Source organism: Magnolia sinica, chromosome 10, assembly GCF_029962835.1.
Source record: "Magnolia sinica isolate HGM2019 chromosome 10, MsV1, whole genome shotgun sequence".
Lineage (NCBI taxonomy): Eukaryota > Viridiplantae > Streptophyta > Magnoliopsida > Magnoliales > Magnoliaceae > Magnolia > Magnolia sinica.
The window spans coordinates 11,026,831-11,048,199 of NC_080582.1; the positions used below are offsets into that span (position 1 = coordinate 11,026,831).

A 21,369-nucleotide genomic window follows, 5' to 3' on the forward strand; every position below is an offset into this window, starting at 1 on the left:
AGAATATATATCATTTAATCTCTTATAAAGAACAAAATAAAATAATTTGCCTTCTCTAAACGTTTTTTTTTTTTTTCAATAGGTTTTTTTTATCTAAATGATTCTTAAAGACCCCCACCAATTTGAAAACATAAAATGAAAGCTGACTAAAGCTTAAAATAGAAGAAAACAAGTAATCATAAATTGGGATTCGAATTGTAAATCGTAGGATTCAAATAATAAAATCGTAGGTATATATGAAAAGGGATTCAAAGGTGGGATTCAAATCACTTAAGTAAATCGTAAATCGTAGGATTTTGACAACATTGATATGGAGCACTTCCAAATTGAATCATGATGGGTGGACCTGCTCCAAACAGAACTGCAGGGATTTCATAGCACAGTTATGAGCCTTACGACATGCAACAACGTTTTTTTGTAATGCCTAAAACAAGATGACAGGAAAGGATTGAAACCTATACTTCCAGAGAGGATGAAATGGAATGTCTCTACTAGCTTTGAGAAGCATGGTTTAAAATAGAGAAGATGATGTAGAAGAAAATTTCCATTACTGGAACTGTTAATCATGTAAGCCCCACCATTGAAATTAACACAGATAGACCATCTAATGGACGATCAGAACAAAAAATGTCAGCAGACCTAATTCAAAATTGAATGCAAGAAATATGATATGGAAAGAGGGTTTTTCCTTTGTCGAATGGAAGGAAGGTGAAGGTTTGAATCAGAGGCATAGATCAAGAATTGCCCAGATCCATGTAGAAAAGGAAAATGGGTTTTTCAGCTTTTGCAGGTTTTTGCAAAGCATAAAGATGGAAAACTGCATGTAGCATTTACTCATGAAATGATGAAAAATTCACACGATCAACATGTAACCATAGCATAAATACCGATGGAAACTCATAGACCATGAGAGAATGAGACTTGACATCAATGAAGGGGAAGCCCCATTATTAGTCTAAAATGTCTATGCCGCAGTCGCCAGAAACCTTTCAAATTGGATTTTCTGGGATAAGCATTCTAGTGTAGTTGATCTGATTTCCCAAGCATAAAGTCCATAAAGATAAATATCAACATATAATAAGTGAAAGTTAAGCTTTAACACAGTTTAGATCAATACACAGGTAATATATGAAGCAGGGTATACTCCATAAGGATTTAAATCAGCATTCTTCGATAACATCTTGAGCAATAAACAATAGCAACCTGATAACAATTATCTGCAAGTTCAAAACAATGTCATAAACAACAAACTGTACAATGTACAAGACAGATCAAACAAGAAGATGAACTTTGAATCATACCTGTTCCTCAGTCATTTGCAAAAAAGCAATAGTATAATATACCAGCTCTTTGAAGTTACTTCCAATGACCTAGAATGTTAAAAACAATAAGTTCAAACAACTATCTTCCAATTTATTTTTTTTATTTGAATGACTAAAGAAAATAGCAGGGAACCATGAGAAAGCTCATTGAAAGAGGCAAGAGCATAATCTTGGACTTACCCTTGCCAATTTGTAGTTACCCACGATGGTCAATAACAACTCGAATAACTGTAGATTAATAACATGCAAGAAATGGGTCATTAAAAAAAATGCCTGGAAATTCCATTGGATTAAAATCAATAAAATAATGAAACTACTTGGTTCCAATTAGAAGAAGAGTTATTTCAATCCATATCATATGATCCATGATACTAATAAAGGCCAAAATGGAACGAATGGGAGTGATATTCAGGTGATGGTATCCTAAAATGCAGCGTAAAGAAAACATTAAAAAGAAAGTACAGTCCATTACAACATCATACCACAAGAAATTCATAACATCCATGAGATATTATTAGAGAAATTGAATAGTTTTTAAACCAGAAATACAGCCCCAAAAATCTGCAATAAACAAACCAAATATCTCTTAATGCTGACCTATTTTACTAACCTCTAGGAGTGCCAGCAGTTGCAAACTGGGTATCCAGATGATCAGGAAATTGCAAAATCTTTCATGAGAGTACAAAACACTGTTTTGCTCAAGTGTTTTACAGGTCTTTCAGAAGTTGGAGAAGGTTCATAGTTATTCCTTGTCATTTTGGTCGGCATTGCATACTGAAGCTTATTTAGCTCCTGAAGTGGGGTTTTCGAAATTGATAGAAGTAGCAAGGCTGAACCTAGACTAATGGGTTTTAGAGGGATGATTTATGGCCAAGGTAGATTATCCATCGAGTTTTCTAGCTCAAATAAATGAATAGGCAGCAAAAGCAATAGATTTTAAGAAATTAAGGACCACTTCCAAAATTGGTGTATAGATTTCTCTCCACATAATCCATTATTTTGGATATCGAATCACATAGTGCTATTAGGTCATTTTACTTTCAATTCTTTGTTTGTATATTTACAACGCGCATCAGAAAGAATAGCATTCACTCTTAGATATCCAGCTACCCAGTTTCCCTTCTCTACTATCTATTTGCCACTCTCACCAACAACATCATCATAATTTTACATGGCACGGAGACGAAGGATCTAAATCTTAACCCCTTCCAAGTAGGACGCAGATTAGGTGAGGCAAGGGTAACGGCTTAGTGGGTGAGGCCCTGACCGTTGGGCCCTCCTCGATGTATGTGTTGTATATCCACGCTGTCCATCCGTTTTGCTTGCTCATTTTAGGGCATGGTCCCAAAAATGAGGCAGATTCAAATCTCAAGCAGACCACATTGTGGGGATTGAATTCCTACCATAAAAACTTCTTGGGGGCCACGAAAATTTTGGATTAAGCTGCTATTTGTGTTTTCCCTTCATCCAGGTCTGTCTGACCTTATCAACATGTTGGATGGCAAACAAACATAACAATAGGCCCCAAGAAGTTTTTACCGATGGACGTTCAATCACCATTGTTTTCCAGTGGTGTGGCTCACCTGAGATTTGAATCTACCTCATTTTTAGGACCATGCCCTAAAATGAGTTGGCAAAATGGATGGAAGGGGTGGATATACAACACATACATTGAGGTCGGCCTCATGGTCAACATCTCTCACCCACTTAGCTATTTACCCATGTCTCACCTAACCAACAGTCTTTCAAGTAACCTTTTGATGCAAATGCATCTCCACACTGGGGTGGGACCTGTGGGATGCAGGATGGGCATGAGGTGGGTCCCACTGTGGACCTATGAGATGTGGGATAGCTCACGAGGAGGTCTCAATCGGGTTGCCTAGCAGGGCCAAGATAAGGGATATTCTGGTGGTTCCCCAACGACTTTGGATCTTTTAGTGTGTTGACTGGTACTCCTTGCATCAAGAGGTATTAGACCAGGAGACCAGTGTTCGAGTCTTCTTACCGGTGTGGGTGGATGATGCGGGTGTATCTCCACATTGAGGTGGGGTGGCACACAAGATGGGGCCTGTGAGATGCAGAATGGGCACGGGGTGGGTCCCATTGTGGGACCCATGAGATGCGAGGTAGCCCACAGGGAGGTCTCGGTCAAGTTGCCTAGGAGAGTCTGGATAAGGGATATTTTGATGCTTCCACAACAACTCTGGAGCTTTTAGTGTGTTGACCAATAGTCCCTACATCAGCTTTAACCTTCTTTTCTCAAGAAAGAAAGAGGAAACAAAAGAATCAATAACCCTTTTTATTTTACTCATGTCTTCTTCATAATTGCATTCTTTTGATCAAATGACTTTCCCCTTTGATCATACGTTCTTTGTCTTCTTAGTATCGAATCTAATGGATATTTCACCTTAGATATACATACTTCTCCATGACAATTGTCCAATTTGTCCTCCCTATTCTAGACAGTTTCTTTTTAGATCCACTGTGTTTGATATGTGATCCTCCCTTCCTTCATATTCGCATTCTTTCCTCAGATCATGTTTCCCTTTGATCTTCTGCCCATTCCTTTCTTTTATCATATCTAACTCAGATAAGATATTATCTCTTTAGATCTATAAAGCTTTTAGCAGGAACTGTCCTCCACGACTCAGATTTAACCATTTCGTCATACTTCCTCAAACTTTTCATCTTGTTCGTTTTCTTTCAATTAGATCTTATTCACACATGAGCTTTCGTTTTTTTCAATATGTGATAGTTAGATCTTTATGGGGAAAGGGAATAAGATATTTGGTCAAGTTTGATGCAAATGGGGCACCAGATGGTATTCCAAATCGGTTATATAACAGCCGTAACGGCCATTACGTAACAGTAATGGTCATAACCGTTACGCGTTACGGGGTCGAAACGGCCGTAACGGCTGTTACAGAAAAACATGCCATAACGGTCCCGTAATGGACCGTAATGATCCCGTAATGGTCCTGGAAGTACATTTTTCAAAAAAAAAAAAAAGGTCGTAACGGCCGATACAGGGGCTGTAACGGCAATTACGGCCCGTATCATAACGGTAACGGTGGTGGCCATTACAACCACCGTTACCGTTACAGAACACCTTGCCGCCACCAGTAGGTATGGTCATTATTAGGAATGCAGATGTTAACAAAGATCGGTGTGCTACTTCTTACCTGCTTACTGTAGTTCTAGGGAGCATGTGTGTCTATGAACGTGTGTATAAGATTTTGCTAGTGTCCCCACCCTCATGAGGACATTAACAACATCCACAAGCCTTTTAAATGGCACACAGGGTGACCTATTGTTGATCTGAACCATTCATTCATTCATTCATACAAGATACAGCTAGGAGCAAGTCATGGTGCAAAAATCATGCCAATCGAGTGATCCCAAATTTCCGATCAATAACATGAAAATGGACGGTCAAGGTTGACCGGAGAAACAAAAAAGGTCCAATAATCATCTTGAAACATCTAGTACATAGATCCCTCTTTGTTTTTCTTATGATTTTAAAGTAACAATTTGATTTGATGATTCTAAATGGCTCATAAACGATGGGCGGTTATAACAAATTGGCCATGTTCAAAGGGTTGCACCATGGCTTTCTCCTAATAGTATGAATGACAAAATGCTTCAAATCGACAATGAGTCACCCTGTGTGCCCCCATGATTTTAAGGTAACAATTAGATTTGATGATTCTAAATGGCTCACAAACAATGGGCGGTTATAACAAATTGGCCTTGTTCAAAGGGTTGCACCATGGCTTTCTCCTAATAGTATGAATGACAGAATGCTTCAGATCAACAATAGATCACCTTGTGTGTCCCCATGATTTTAAGGTAACAATTAGATTTGATGATTCTAAATGGCTCATAAACAATGGATGGTTATAACAAATTGGCCCCATTTGAAGGGTTGCACCATGGCTTTCTCCTAATAGTATGAATGGCAGAATGCTTCAGATCGACAATAGGTCACCCTATGTGTCCCCATGAAGGTACCCCCTAAAAAAAAAAAAAAAACACACACACACACACAAAGACAATGGGAAAGTACACTTGTCAGTACTTTGTTCATCATCAAGAACATTCTCTTGTAGTTCTCTTGTTTTAAATCATTTACCCTTTTGTTACATCTTTTCTCATCATGGTTTTCAAGCATTGTTCACTGCACAACAATGGGATGCAATGCACTCATGATTATAGTGTATGTTCCTCTTACAACATATCTACCTCAAAGCTACCGACGTGATGCGGACATCAGTGGTGCACCCTTTAGAGTGTACCAGAGGAGGAGGCGTCGTCGACAAAGTACCGGAATGGATGAGTTGATGTGGATGGACGCCGGGACCATTGGACCCATTTTCTGACGCGTTATAAGTGCAAGAGCGACATGACTACACTGTAACCGCAGGCCCATTTGGCAGATTTCACACCCTGTCGTGCGGGTGTTTTTTTGTTCTTTTCCTTATTTTCAGGGGCTTTAGTACGTTTTTATTTTATTTTTTTCGTCTTTTTGTTATTTTCCTTGTTTTCAGATGCTTTAATGCACTTTTACTTTTTCCATGGCTTATATATATACTATGAGAAACCCTATTTTATTATTATTGAATGAATAAGAATTCGTATATTTTCTTCCTCTTTTATCAAAGATATTTGGGTTTCAGGATTGGCCCTTGGTTGCTGAGGATTCCACCCGGTTTTCAGATTTCATTCTTTCCAGATCTTCAAGGTGCAAGAAAAGGTAAGAATCAACCGTCTCCTTTTCTTTAATGCCCTGAAATTCTTACTCCCTCTCTTCTCGAACCCATTTCTCTTCTTCATTTATTTCGTTCCTCTCTGGATTTCCCTTTTGGTTTGAACGAAAAAGAAGGATGGCTAGTAGAGTCGTACACGAGTCAAACTAAGTCGAGCTTGGCACAGCTCGACTCGGCTCAGCCACTAGCTGACCCCAGCTCGAACTTGGCTCGGCTCGGTCCCGACTGGCCAGCTCGGCTCGGCTCGGTCTCGACTAGCCAGCCGGCTCGGTTCGGTCAGCAACTCGATCTAGTTCGAGCCAAGATCAAGCTTGCGCGGCATTTTCTCAAACACATGGAGTGCACCTTCAATTTCTCATGGTATGTAAAACAGCAACAGCAGTTTACAGGTATTTCATCAAACACTTAGTAAGCAACATCAAAATCAAGATACAAGGATATTTGTTTCATATCCATACCTTCCTCGCCACAAGTTGACACTTCGTTGAGTCATTTCATCAAACACTGAGCAACATCAATATCAAAATAACCAATCACCACACTGGTTCAATCTGAGTTCGATTCGAGTTGGGGTTTGATCCGAGTCAAGTCGAGCTCAAGCAAGCTCGAACTCGGCTCAAAATTTTTTCGAGCTAAAAAAATCAGCTCGAACTCAGTTTCAAACCAAGTCTAATCGAGCTCTTTCGAGTTGAGTCGAGTCGAGTCGAGTCAAGCGAGGTAACCGAGCTAACTTGGTTCATGTACAACTCTAATGGCTAGTCAGGAGAATCGGATCCCAACTTGACTGTGTACTAGCTTATGCTAGATTTGGGATATCCCTATATACTCCCTTTTACTGTTTACGTGATTCTATGCTAAAGGGCATGATCCTGGCGAAATGACTTCATTTCTGTGTTGAGATTTTCTTAATCGATGTGATTGATAACATTTAGTAACTTAATTTTATTATTTGAATCTCTTCAACCCAATTATACATGCATTTATGGTTAGGCCATCACATGTCCCTGCATCACGAGGAAACCCTTATCAAAATGATTGTTTCACTAACACGAGAATAGAAGGAAATGCTCTGGTGGCAGTCTATACCTGAACAGCAAAGGACTCGAGGCTTTTTTCTGAACCATCTGAATCAACTCTTCCAGTATAAGAATCCTCTATACCTTGGATCGAGGACGACTCGTATACTTTTAGACATGATACAAATGTCTGCCACAAAGGTGCCAAGATGACTGCAGCAATATAGAAAATCAATGGGACCATCAACAAGATAACATAGAAGCATGAAATCTTCATCTAGAAATTAAAGGGAATGCATGTCATATTCTCAACCAATAGAGGTACACTTACCAGTGAATTCTGCTTCTGTCATGCTTGGGAAATTCTGAACAAACTGGATTAAGCATTTCAATACCTGAGGATAAGAAAAATCAGAATTGTAAACAATTTATCACCAAAATATATCGACATTTTCCATATGCAAACTCTTGACTTATAGTTGCACAAAGCGTGAAGCAAGGTGGTAACAGATTCAGGTGCAGGAACAGGCAGCATCTGTTTCAAAAGCTACCAAGTATGAACAGCTAGGAAGTGGGAGTGGCAGCACAAGTCCAAAGCATGATTCAAAGCGGGAGCAGCACCTAGTTAGAAGGATCCTGCTACTAAGCTCTGAATCTATGACAGCAGTACGATAAAAGTTTCTGGAGAGCAGAAGAGAAAAATCTACCTCCATCCTAAAGCTCCAGTCATCAGGATCTTCAGACTGCACTGCAGGTTGCAAAATAACTGAGAATTGTTCCATCCATATTTTAAGCATTGGCATCATTAATCCTCTTGTTTCTGTCTGAACCAACAGAACTATATCAATCACCAAATTCAAAAAATATCAGAATGAATTGAGATCCAATCACATGCAAGAACTGTGGCCCAATAATGCAATATTATTAAGACATGCTACAACATGGTACCTTATATACACCACTCATTGCCCCCAGCATTGATGTGCAGGAGTGAACAATTAAAAGAGCTTTTGTGCGTAAAGGTTTGCCATAGATCTGTACAAGCAAAGAAGCATGTATTGTAAGTGAGACACTTACACAAGCAGGCAGCTAATACCTCGCATATTTCAGAGGACCCAAAATATTTTGCATAAGTGGACGATGAAGAACCATTAACAGAATAACAAGGGTCAAGAATGGACTCAGAACTCCAAAAAAGAAAAAGATAACAAAAAAGAAAAGAGAAACAAAATAAACGACATAATATTCACAAACTAACATGAGGAGATGATATGATTGTGTATAAGCACGGGAATAGAACAGGCACTAATTTCGGCACCAACTTGTCGTCCATATCATCGGAGATAAGGGCCAAGCATTTAAGAGCTCCGCGTACTGCAAAAGTGAAAAAGAACAAATGGAACACCAAGGCAACTATTGGTATTAAGCCAAATTATATTAGGCTGCCATCAATAGCTGAATATTAAAGCATAATAAATGCTCAAACCACAAATAGAAGTAAAAGGAAAACTTAAACAACAGGTAGAGCTTGCAACTACACCTCCATTCATGTTGGCCTGGTCACTAATTAGCCTCAAGAGTAATGGCAGCAAGTCGGGCCAATCCTCTGGCCAATCGTAATGTGCAATGGATGCCACAGCCATACCAACCGCAGTGCAGATTTTTCCATGAGGGTCATCCAAAGCCTGTAGCAGAAGTCTACGTACAGCTTCCTGACATTGTGACTTGGCAGAATAAGTGACAACACCATATGATTATCACAAAGAAGAAAAGAAAATGCTTGAAAAAAATGAGGTTCAATCATGTCCAGGTTCTACTCTACTCTTTAAAAATTACAAGCAATAACTAGTCATTTCAGTAAACATGTGCAAAAACCCAGATAACATATAAAACAGCAATGCTTGGTGAATCTAAATAAGGAATTATACAAAGGTAGATGAGCAAATGATACACATTTTGACACAAATAATGAGCTGTTTTCAGGGAAAAATCAACACAATTGGATGGAAGGAGAGGTTTGCTTAAAGAATAGTAACCGAAGTTGAGTGCTAACTATCTTTAGAATACAACTGACACTGACACAATTAGGAAATGGCGGCATATGTTGACAAATTGCAGTGTAATTTGTTTAAGGCATCCTTTGTAATCTATTTAGATCTTTTAGACAGGATAGAGAAGATCTCTAGGGTCTCTCCAGATACTCTTTGGAAGATTTCTAGAATCTTCCAAGGGAGACTTGAGAGGCCTATAAATACCATACTGTTGTACCCATTTGATTTAATCAATAGAGAAACAATTCATATACTTCAAGTTTCTTTATAGTATCAAAGCTTTTATCCATTTTCAAAGAGTTTTTTTTAAAAAAAAAAAAAAAACATCTCTGTTCTTTCTTCTTCTCTCTTTTCTCAATTTTCAAAAAAATTAAAATTAAAAATCCATCTCTTCTTCTTCCTTTTTCTCCCTTTACCACCAAAAAAATAAAAAAAAAAAGAATGGACGTACGAATGAATGAACAGAAATCGATAGCATCTTCTCAAATCCTTTCTACATCCACAACTTAAAAATTCCAGAAACAATTATCAGGCATTGCACGACCTTTTCTGCAGTTGAAACAACGGGATGTATGAAAGTCTCTTCATCTTCCTGCCAATGCTGTTTTATGAACTGCTTTAGCAAGACGGCAGCCAGGTAAACTATGTTAAGGTCAGGAACATGTGAGTTCAGGTCATTACTCATATAGAAGAGATCAAGAGAATAAAATAGAATTCATAATAGATTAGACAATAATTCTATGAGCTTTAGGATATCTGGCGCAATCCCAGTGGCAGCTCCTTGCTGACAGTGACTTTGGATAATGCAACTCCAAAACCTTCAGGACAACAAAAAATACAACAAATTACTATCAGAATTAAGCTATAAACCAAAGTGCCGCACAGATCTAACTGCAATTGACAACAGTAACGGAACAAATATGGACAATGGGATTCTGCTGACAAGATCGGCACGCTGATAGCTAGAACCAAACGGAATAAGAGATGATAGATTCAACAATTAACAACCTAGATTGACTGCTCCGATACCATGTCAGGATGACAATGGATACTAGAAAGAAGGGAAATCTCGTGTTTCATTACAGACCCCAATAGGGGATTACATACACGCAAGTTCATAGTATCAGTATTGTTACATTTATCGCTGGCTGGGGATACGGAAACATATATCGATATCGCCGACATCTGGAAATGTATTGCTGACTGAGGGAAACATTGTGAAAACATGGGGGAAATGGTGGAATTTCTCAATGAAACTTCAGGAGATGCTAAAATACAAATATTTGCATATTTAGGAATCAAATAATTGAAAAAAAAAAGAAAAGAAAAGAGCATAAATAATAAGTTTCCCTTTAATAGGAGCCTAAAAACATGTAACTTTGACTCAAGAAAACATTGGGCAAACATGGAGAAAATGGTGTAATTTTTCAATAATACTTCGGGAGATGCTAAAATACATTTATTTGTACATTTAAGAATCAAATCATACCAAAAAAGACATATATTTGCAAATTTAGGAGTCAATAAGCTTCCTTTTAATGAAGGCCTAAAAGCATGTATCATTGACTCAGGGAAACATGGGGAAAATGGTGGATCCATCCATCCAACAAACCATCCATGCATGCACATACATATAAACACAATGCATGATCCATCCATCCATCCCTTCAACCATCCATCCATCCATCCATCCATCCATGCATGCATACAATGACACATATATACACACATGCATGATGCATGCATGCATACACACATATATACAGACATCTATCCATCCAACCAACCATCCATCCATCCATCTATCCAACCAACCAACCAACCATCCATCCATCTACCCAACCAACCATCCATCCATATACACACATTCCGCATGCATTTCATCATTTAACAATGCACCTATAAAAAATTTTGAAAAGGAATTTTTTTTTAATAAATAGATTTTTGGCAATATCGATTGATTGGCGATATCATTGAAACATCACCAATACATTGGCAATACAAGCGACACCTAGAATTTACATGGTCGAAAACATTGGCAATACATTGGTGAATGGTGATACTTAATAACATATCGCTAATACCTAAATTTTCTGACACTACCTGCAATATCGGTATCACCGAGCCGGCGATGACAATAATATCGTTGATACTCGGAACATTGAATTGACACAGGATTTCTCTAGCCAACACATACTAAATATGAATATTGTACACCTAAGACTAATATTATATACAACTATCAAAGATCTTTGTCAAGCTCACTTTGTTTCTCTACATGAACAATGTTGTTCCTCGACTGGCCAACATTTTGTCCCATAAAGCATGGCTGATCTTATTGCTATCTTGTAAAACTTTCCTTTCAGATGTAGTACACGGCGATCACATAGAACTCTAGAGGCATATCTCATTTCTTCCACCCAACTTGAATTTTATGGGAAAGTCAGGGTTTTGAATATCTAATTTAAATGAATTTTGCTTTTCGTGTCATATCGTTTATTGTTTTGATTCCAGTATTATTTAATGAAGAAGAAAATTGGTGTGCATCATTAGCATGTTAACCTTGTCCACAAAGCTTTTAAGGGGTCATTTGGATGTGAGTAAAATCCCACTTATGTAAACACTATACGCTTCAACAAGCAAACCATCTCACTGGTAAAGACTAAAGACTTCCAATCTATCATGTTTGGATATTTGGATAGTCTTTGCATGGATTGATCTGTCTGTGTTTGGATAGTTGGTAAGAGTTGCTGGAAAGTCTCCCATTTATAAGCCAATTCAAGAAAAATATTCTTGGTGATTGAACTCTTTACGCGTAAACTGCAAGTTGAATTTTTTGGATGAAAGAGAGTAAACTTTCCTCTACTTTCCTAACACCCAAACACATGAAAGGACACAAACAAATGAAAGAATTTATGTAAGTGGGATTTTATTGACATCCAATTATCCTAACAAACCCTAAATGACATTTGATGCACTCTAGCCATTGACCCAGACCATCCGTTCATTCAAAAACACTGTTGGGAAGTGAAAGCCCCCATGTTCAGTAACCAGACACAGGCACGCCACTGGATGCTACCAATACAACAATAGACAGACTAGGTCGAACGGATTGTGGGTTGGCACAACAATGATGGAGTGTGGCACAAGGATAGGTTCAACAAGACCAGTGCAACAATGGGACGAAGTGCTGGCAGTTGGAATAACATGCTTGAACTCCAACACCCATGTGGGCAAACAGTCACATGGGATAAAATGAGGTAGTTATGAGCAGTTGTGGTAGGGATGGTTGTTATGAGAGTTAGCACCCAGTCATTGGGCCTGACTCACTTATTGCCAAGGACCATAGACACATGGCGGCAAGTTATAGCTGCTTGTAACTTCTTCTAACCATATTCATCTCCTTTAAGAGATGGCCTCAAGGCATTGTAGAATGGCCATGGGCAAGTGTATCATGTAGATGACATTTTTCTTAGTGAGACATTATAGACGGATTCCCCATGGCATTTTTCCAAGTTTTTTGGAAAGTTGTGAAAGATGATTTAATGGATTTTATTGTAGATTTCTACAACAAGGGGAGGATTCCTAATGAGTTAGGTGCCTCCTTTATCACGTTAATACCTAAAGTCGAAGGGGCAAAGGGGCTAAAAGATTTCAGGCCCATTAGTCTTGTAGGGAGTCCGTACAAGATTTTAGCAAAGGTACTCGCATTGAGATTTAAAGAGGTGGTGGGCAATGTGATTTTTCCTTATCAAGGGGCCTTCGTGGGAGGGAGGCAAATTTTAGGTACAGCTCTTATTGCACATGAATGTGTCAACTCGCATGTCAAGGAGAAGGCAGGGGTTGCTTGTAAGTTGATGTGGAAAAGGTGTACGATCACATCGATTGGGGCTTCTTGGATTATATGTTGGGTAAATTGGGATGCAAAGAAAGGTAGAGGATGTGGATGCTAGCTTGTGTCTCTTCTCCTTCCTTCTCAGTGCTCGTGAATGGTTCTCCCAAAGGTTATTTCAAGCCCTCTAGAGGATTAAGGCAAGGGGATTCTCTTTCTTTGTACTTATTTCTAGTCATTGGGGAAACTTTCAACAGAATGTTAGTTAAAGCTCAAGAAACTGATCTCATTAGAAATTGAAGGTGGTTAATGTGGGAAGTTGAATCTCTCATCTTCAATTTGCAGACGACACAATCATCTTTTGCGAGGCAAATGTCTCTCTAATTAAGGATATGCGTAAAATGGCAATGTGTTTCAAGCCAGTTTCAGGCTTGAAGATTACTAAAGGGAAATATGAAATGTTGGGGATCATCTCTAGTGATGAGGTGAAGGCTCTTGTGAAAGCCTTTGGGTGCAAGGAGGGCTCATTCCCATCCTTTTATCTAGGTCTTCCTTTGTGCATAGGAAAACCATCCATTCATCTTTGGGATAGGGTGATTGAAAGGGTTGAACGGAAATTATCTAAGTGGAGAAGCCATTATCTTTCTCTAGGAGGTAGATTGATGCTCATTAAGACAACCTTTGCCAACATGCTAATGTATTTCATGTCTTTATTCAAGTGCCCTAGGGCTGTTCTCGAAAAGCTCGACAATCTTAGAAGAAATTTTCCCTAGAAGGGCTCTCAAGAACATAACAAGTTTCATTTGTTGAAATGGGAGGAAGTCTGTAAACTAGGGGTGTCAATGGGCCAGGCTCGGGCTTGAAAAATCAGAATTTTGAATAGGCCCAGCCCGACAGCCCGGCACGAAACAGTTCAAAATCCGGGCCAAGACCTACCCCAGGCCAAGCCCATTGACAACCCTATTGTAAACCGGTATCTCAACGAGGGGCGAGTTTGAGGCATCTTGTCGAAATGAATTTGGCCCTTATAGGAAAATGGTTGTGGCACTTTGGGACAGAATAAGGTAGCTTACGGCAAGTTGTCATTGCATCCAAGAACGGTCTGAGGAACAGGGGGTGGGAAACAAGGAGTTATTCGTTATATAGAGCTTCTCACATTTGGAAAGTTGTTATGTCTGTTAAGGGGCTGTTTTGGCAAAGGATTTCTTTTTCCGTTGAGGACGGCTCCAGAATTAGATTATTAGAAGATGTTTGGTGCAACAACTCTCCCCTGCATGTGGACCATACTAATATAGCTCACCTTGCCCCAGTCGATGAATTAAAAGTGGTAGAGTGCTACTCCCTTTCCAGGTTGGTTGTGAATTGGGGTTTGCCTTGCAAGCGAAATCTCTCGGACAGTGAGAAGGAAGAGTACCTTCAGCTTTTGGTTCGTCTCTAGAATATTCACTCTTCTGGGAGCAAGGATTCCATGGTTTGGTCAGCCAATAGTTCGGGCCGTTTCTCAGTCAAATCTTTTTATAGTGTCATTCAGTCTCGAGATTCTGAGCCCCAAGGGGGTCGTGCTTATCACTTTTGGTTTTACAGTCTTGCCTAAAGTTGCGGCTTTCACGTGGTTAGTGGGAAGGAATTGGGTGCTCACGATTGATAATCTTCAAAAAAGATCTCTTCCAATTCCCAATATGTGTTGCATGTGCTTGTAAAGTGTGGAGACTGTTGACCATCTCTTTATTTCATGCCCTTTTACTTATTCGGTATGGTCTTCTATTTTGGTGGATTTTGAGACAATGTGGGTGATGCTGAGGTCGGTGATGGATCTCTTTTGGGCGTGGCATGGAGGTGATGGGGGGGAGAAGAGACAAGTCTTCATGGCTTATGACTCTTCCAGCTATATGGTGGTCCATTTGGACAGAGAGGAATAGGCGCCACTTTGAGAATATTCCTCAAGAACAGTTCGGTCGGTTGTGACTTGTGAGTCAAATTAAACGATGAGTCTTGGAATGAAAAAATGTCCAGTTGTAATCGGTAGAGGGAATGTCAGTCCTCGTGGGCCTTATTCTTTTTCCTTTGTATTTTTTCCCTGTTCTACTGGTTTACGAGCGGACCTTTAATAAAATTCCATTATCCTTTTAAAAAAAAGGATTGGGCTAGTGCCTATAAAAATTGTGTTGCTTGTGTGTGCTTTTTATCCCTTCTTTCCTGAGCCTTTGTTGTGTTGTTTGGTTGTCCTAAGAGTTGAAATCCTTAGGCCGATTCACGGAGTAGCCTTCATTCTCTATTCTACCATGACAACAAAGCCCTGTTTACAGACATGCGATTGGCTCTAGACGATGGCTGGTGGGGGTGCAAAGAGACGATAAAAGGATTGAGGGACGTGGCTTGAGCAGCAAGTCACATCTCTAGCGGCCACCACAGTAAGTGTCGCTTCAACTTCGCCCACTACGGATGGATTGAGGGCACATGAGGCACGTCTGGTTGTACGAGGGGAGAAACTCAAGTCGTTGGAAGAGTCCCTAGATACCCAAGATGCCCATTTCAAGCAATGCCTGGACTATCTGGCTGATGAATTGGACATTGTGAAATGGGTCACTCGTGGGTCTTCTGTTGCTGGTGAAACACACAAGGTGAGTTCCAAAACCAACTCCATATGGTGGCATGCATAGCACCAAGGAGTTGGAGAACTTTCCTTGGGGTACAGAGCAATACTTCAACATTGCTCATAACCTAGAGAGAGAGATAGTGAACATCACAAGCATGTACCTTTCAGGTGATGCAAAGTTATGATGGCGAAATTGTGTCGACGATTACTTGGTCCAAGTTGAAAAGTGAATTGAATGAGCAATTCCTCCTATGCAATGTCACTTAGCTAGCCCTGATTCACTGTGAAAGTTGAAGCACACAGGTACTGTTCATGAATACATCAAGCAATTCCACCTTGATGCTCGATGTGAAGAAGATGTTAGAGGATGATAAGTGGTTCAACTTTATGGTTGGATTACGGCCACAAGCTTAGATAGACTTGAAACGGAAGGGTGTGAAAGGACCTTGTGTCGATAGTAGAACAGCAGATAGTCTGGTGGATGGAGAGAGAGAGAGAGAGAGAGAGAGAGAGAGAGAGAGAGGTCCTCCAAGGATAAGGAAAAAGTCAAGCCAGAATAAGAAGGATAACCCTCAGGCAAATGGACAGCAGGAAAGGCCTTCAAAGGCAGACTTGGTCTGCTTTATTTTTAAGGGTCCTCAATGGGCATGAGATTGTCCAAAGAAGGAGAAACTTAGTGCGTTGGTTGCCAAGGAAGAGAATGATGAACCCCCAGGGTAAATCCGCCACAATTGCTGAATGCAATCACCATGAGAAGCCTACATCTGTTGGGCCTATGTAATTTGATAGTGTTAAATGACCACAACGTTCGTGCAATGGTCGCAATGGTCGACATGTACAACTTCATTGCCAATAAAAGTGTAGTGTGGTTAGGCCTTTTGGTGGTGAAAGGCCAAAGTCAGATCAAAGAAGTGAACTTCAAGATGAGACCAATCATCTGTGTAACCAAGAATGTATCACTACATGTGGTGGGTGTGTCTTACAAGTCAGAAAGACAAGACAAAGCAACGGAAAATCATTGCCTATCCCAGAGAAGCCGTGGGTGAGCCTCTCCATGGACTCCATCACTGGATTATCGAATGTAAAGGGTTTTGCATCCATCATAGTGGTGGTCGATAGGTTCTCATGGTACACGACATTCATCCCCCTCCACATGCATGCATGACTAAGGTAGCCACACAACTGTTCTTTAAGAACGTTGTGAAGTGCCGGGGGCTACCTGTGAACATTGTTAGCAATCGAGAAACTTGGTTCACGGCACGGTATTGAATGACGTTGTTTGAGTTGCTTGGCACGCAACTGAACTTCCCAACAAGCAATCATCCACAGTCGGACAGTCAAGCAAAGTGGATGAATGCATTACTAGAGGAATACCTTTGTCACGATGTGACAGCCAACCAACAGAATTGGGTTGACTTGCTAGACATTGCCCCAGTTTTGCTACAACTTGCTGGTTGCAACAGAGTTCTTCAACAAAGCTAATCCATTCAAACTAACCACAAGCTAGCAACCAATGACGCCTAATGAAGTTGCAAAGCAGCATTCAGGTGGGCTTTGCCCTGCAGCATATCAAGTTGCTAGGTCAAGAACGGAGCAAATCGAAGAGGCAGGGGACTGCTTGGCCAAAGTAAGTTGAATGAAAAAATGGGCTGATCAGGATGAAGATTCTTAGAATTTCAAGTTGTGGACAAAGTCATGCACAAATTAACCCCCAAATCCGGAAGAAATTAATAAGAAACAGGTGCATAACACAAAAGCATGATTCAGAGATATGATGAGCCAATTTGAAGTCACAAGATGGGTGTGAAAGTTGACGACTTGACATACAGATTGGATCTACCAGAACAGTTCAAGATACATCTAATATTCCATGTTTCCTTACCCAAGCCTTTCAATGCAACACAGAAAACAACAGTCAGGCCGTATCTAAGCAGGTGTTGCTAATGATAAGGAAACCATTTGAGCCTGAGGCTGAAGCCACTCTAGATAGAAGGGTTGAAGAGCAAATCAAAAGGACTCGACAGACGTACTATTTGGTAAAGAGGAAAGGTGATCCTAACCACGAGGTTAGTTAGGAGAATGATGTGATGTTATGGCAAGTAGAGGACCTAATCCAAGCGTATCTAGAGTCGACACGGATGTCAACAAGTTTAAGCGAGGGAGGCAAGTAAACCCCATGTCCAGCAGCCACACAGAGGCACATCATTGTACACTGCCAACACACGATAAATGGACTCAGCAGGACAGACTTTGGGCTGGCACAAGCGGATGGAGTGTGGCATACGGCCAGAGTTGCACAGGCCAACAAGTGCAACAACAGGACCAGGCATTGGCAATTGAGGCAAATGCTTGAAGTCCAAAACCCATGTGGGCAACAAGTCACATGGGATAAAATGATACAGTTACAAGCAGTTGTAGCAGAAAGGGCTATTATGAGAATTGGCACTCAGTCAATAGACCTTGCACAATTGTTGACTAAGGACCTTAGATACATGGCAGCAATTAAAACTACTTGTAACTTCTTGTAACCATATCTATCTCACTTACGAGATGACTCAAGGCATTGTTGGATGGCCATGGGGAAGTGTATCATGTAGAAGACATTTTTCTTAGTGAGAAATCAAAAGGTTAGGTTGCTGCCTATAAAAATTATGCTGTTTGTGTGTGCGCTTTTGAGTTCCCTTCATTCCTTAGCCTCTGCTGTGTTGATTGGCAGTACCAAGGGTTGAAATCCTATGCCAATCAACAGTTTGGATTATTGTACCATAGGCCCACTGTTACAAACTAAAAACTGAGTGTACTGTTGAAACTCTCAGCCCAAGCATCTATAGTAATGGAACATGCATATAAGAGCAGAGAAATCAAAGATTTCATTTTTATTAGGAAAATGTCCAATTCAGCTGGCGCAGAAGATTGATTAGAATACTGCAACCAGTTCAAAACAGGCAGGATATCATTCCGCATTTCTCGCTCTCTTTTTTTCCCTTTTTTCCTGAGGGAATAATGATGACTGAATTAAATTAGAGGTAGGCAAACTTCCAAAATACAAGGCTGGACTTGCAGAACCAAAGACTGTGAGGGACACTGCAGGGTCATTAGAGTTAAAAGACCTATGAGCAAACAAAGTGTTTAGCTGATCAGAAATCACTCTGATTTCCTTGAAAACATCCACAACAGTATCTGGAATAAAGCCTCCTCCAGTTGCCAAGAGGAGGATAGCCAGGGGCGAGCCATAAAAATCCACCTCGATCTGGGGGAAGAAACAAGCATGAGTAGTACAAATCACATTGACCGGAACAGAGAAAACTGTTTCAACTCAGCCTCCAGGGTTGGAAAGGGTGCCCCCACGGCTGCTTCATCACTCTGCCAGTCCCAGAATCCATGGACAATAGAGGACCAGAGTCTCAGGGTAGAAGGGGGGATAGGAACAGCACCCAAGGAGTATGAACACTTCTCCCATAGAATCCTTTTTCCAGGAATCCAGGGAGGACTTAATTGGGATTTCTTTAAACTCCTTGAGATTGGAAGACCAAGAATCATATCTTCCTTGATCCTATCTGCTACCATTCGAGCTGGTCTTTCAGCGTCTTCCAAGATCCCGCTGGGATTCCAGCACAACGCTGACAGAAGAAAATTCCACAAAATTCTGCCCCTGAAATTTAATGGACTACTACCCCAAGTATCCAAGACTTAAAACTAGTTCCGCATTTCTCATTGAAAGTTTAAAGGCCGCATGCCATATCACATATCACTCCACAGTTCTAACAACGTTGGAAATATGCAGGTCCAATTCCAGAGACTAAAAATGCTAACAGAAGATTTCATTAAAACATGCAGTCGATGTGATTGAAAAACATAATAGCATTTTAAGGACTGATCTGAGACTAACAAAAAGAAAATCAAAATAACAATGCAAACCTGGCTGCAGAGATGCCTGGTGCAGCGATGCCTCCGCAAACGATCGGACGTCGTGGTTCGTATCCAGCGTTGCAGTCAGGCAATCGAGCAGCCATCGCTGGTCTTGATCGACGGAATTCGACATTGGGAGTTCTGATATCAGTTAACAGGCAGTGATCAAAGCTGAGGCGATTTTAGATCGACCGACGCAGGAGATTGCAAGTGAAACCCTAATTTGGAGTTTCTCGAGGGTTGGAAATGAGAGAAATGGAGATTTTTTTTTTCAATCAGCGGTTCCCCGCTCTTGAGAGCGAGGAAATGCCTTTGAATTAGGGTTTATATAGGACTGAGGATTGACGGGGATTTTGGCGCCAGGCGGGTAGGGAGCGGGCTTGGGGCTTAGGGTTTTAATAGTGACGTGGCAATTTTTAATTTGCGCGTGGTGCGTACTGGCTTAAGATGTATGCCCTTCACAGTGGAGTGTTTTTATGCTCCAGCGGAGTATGGTGGATCATATACGTGAACTAAGAAGTGTCACACAGTTGGGTCCCAGGAACATCTGCAGCATAAATTAGGCCGTTTAAATCATGGGAAGAAAATTAGATGGACGTAGATCTAAATGCAGATTGATTGGATAATTCTAGCGTTTGATCAACGGACCTTTTCTTGTTGAATCAGGACCGTTGCAAGTTTTACAACGGGCTGGGCTCGGATACGGAACTTTGGGAAAGTGTTATACTTGGAGAAAATGACCACTGTAGACAAAACCTTTTACCCAGCGGTTTTTATGAAGGAATACAAACTTAAGTTACCAACTTAGACTAGCACGTGCGGACAGCGACTTTGAGGACGAAATTACCCCTCCTTTTCACTGCGAAGACGAGCGCTGACGCTCCTCCAACTGAGAGTTGTACGAACGGCTTAAAAGAGATCAAAGTTACATGGCCCCACAGCTATGTATTTATTATATCCACAACGTTCATCCATATTTCGAGATCATTTCGGAGCATTATCAAAAAAAGGAAAATCATATCCAAAGATCAACTGGGCCACACCACACAGAGCAGCGGAAAATTGATTTTCATCGTTGAAACTTTTGTAGGGCCCACCATAACATTTATTTTCCATACAATCTATTCATAAGGTCACAAAGACCTAGATGAAGAGGAAAAATAAATTTCATAATGATCCAAAACTTGTGTGGCCCCTAAAAGGGTTTCAACGGTAGACGTTCAAGCAGAATGGTAATGGTGTACTGAAGGGATACGGATATAGCTACGGTTATAATCCGTAGCCATAACAGCAGCTCGGCAATCAATCGTGGATCACGTGATTCCACCGTAAGTCGCTGTCCCTATCGGCGATTAATCGTGGAATCAGCGATTCCACCCCCGATCTATGGCTACGGATTATAACCGTAGTTATAACCGTATCCCTATGCCCTTTCTTTTTCTTTTTTTTCTTTTTTCTTTTTTTTTTGTACATGGAAAATTTTATTCTACTTACATTTTTTTCTAACACATATTTATATAAATATGTAAATATAAGCATATAAAAAAAAAATTCTCTTTTTTTTCATTTCTTTCTTTATTCATATAACAAGAATGTTTTCTAAACCAAAATTAGTTACTTGACGTACCATATATAATTTTAGGGTTGAAAGTTGGGCCGGCTCAACCCGACCAACCTGTGACCGACCCGATATTGGGTTGAGCTTGGTCAGGATGTATTGAGTTTGGTCTTGGGGTTGGGCCATACAAATAGCAACTCGATAAAACTTGGGTTGGGCTTGGGTTGAGGTCTCGGGAATTGCCAAGAAATGCATGGAAATGATCGTGAAATGAAGGAAAATGACCGTGAAATGCATGGAAATGACTGTGAAATGCATA

General features: G+C 40.4%; 1 protein-coding gene across 4 annotated transcripts in view; it reads right to left on the reverse strand.

Moving 5' to 3' along the window:
* The window catches only part of LOC131257969 (uncharacterized), a 65,976-nt gene extending 46,074 nt beyond the window's left edge, over positions 1–19,902 (reverse strand). The window contains exons 1-11 of one of the 4 annotated variants that reach the window (XM_058258961.1): positions 19,502–19,897; positions 9,912–9,973; positions 9,700–9,792; positions 8,645–8,816; positions 8,363–8,478; positions 8,053–8,139; positions 7,812–7,928; positions 7,436–7,499; positions 7,175–7,317; positions 1,503–1,550; positions 1,302–1,370 (exon numbers count right to left, since the gene is read on the reverse strand). In XM_058258961.1, the coding sequence (XP_058114944.1) occupies positions 1,302–1,370; positions 1,503–1,550; positions 7,175–7,317; positions 7,436–7,499; positions 7,812–7,928; positions 8,053–8,139; positions 8,363–8,478; positions 8,645–8,816; positions 9,700–9,792; positions 9,912–9,973; positions 19,502–19,625 (1,095 nt within the window). In that variant the 5' untranslated portion in view covers positions 19,626–19,897. Of the gene's footprint in view, positions 1–1,301; positions 1,371–1,502; positions 1,551–7,174; positions 7,318–7,435; positions 7,500–7,811; positions 7,929–8,052; positions 8,140–8,362; positions 8,479–8,644; positions 8,817–9,699; positions 9,793–9,911; positions 9,974–19,501 lie in introns of all 4 variants that reach the window. The other 3 variants (XM_058258960.1, XM_058258962.1, XM_058258963.1) reach the window with 3 other exon arrangements.
* Between the last annotated feature and the right edge of the window lie 1,467 nt (positions 19,903–21,369).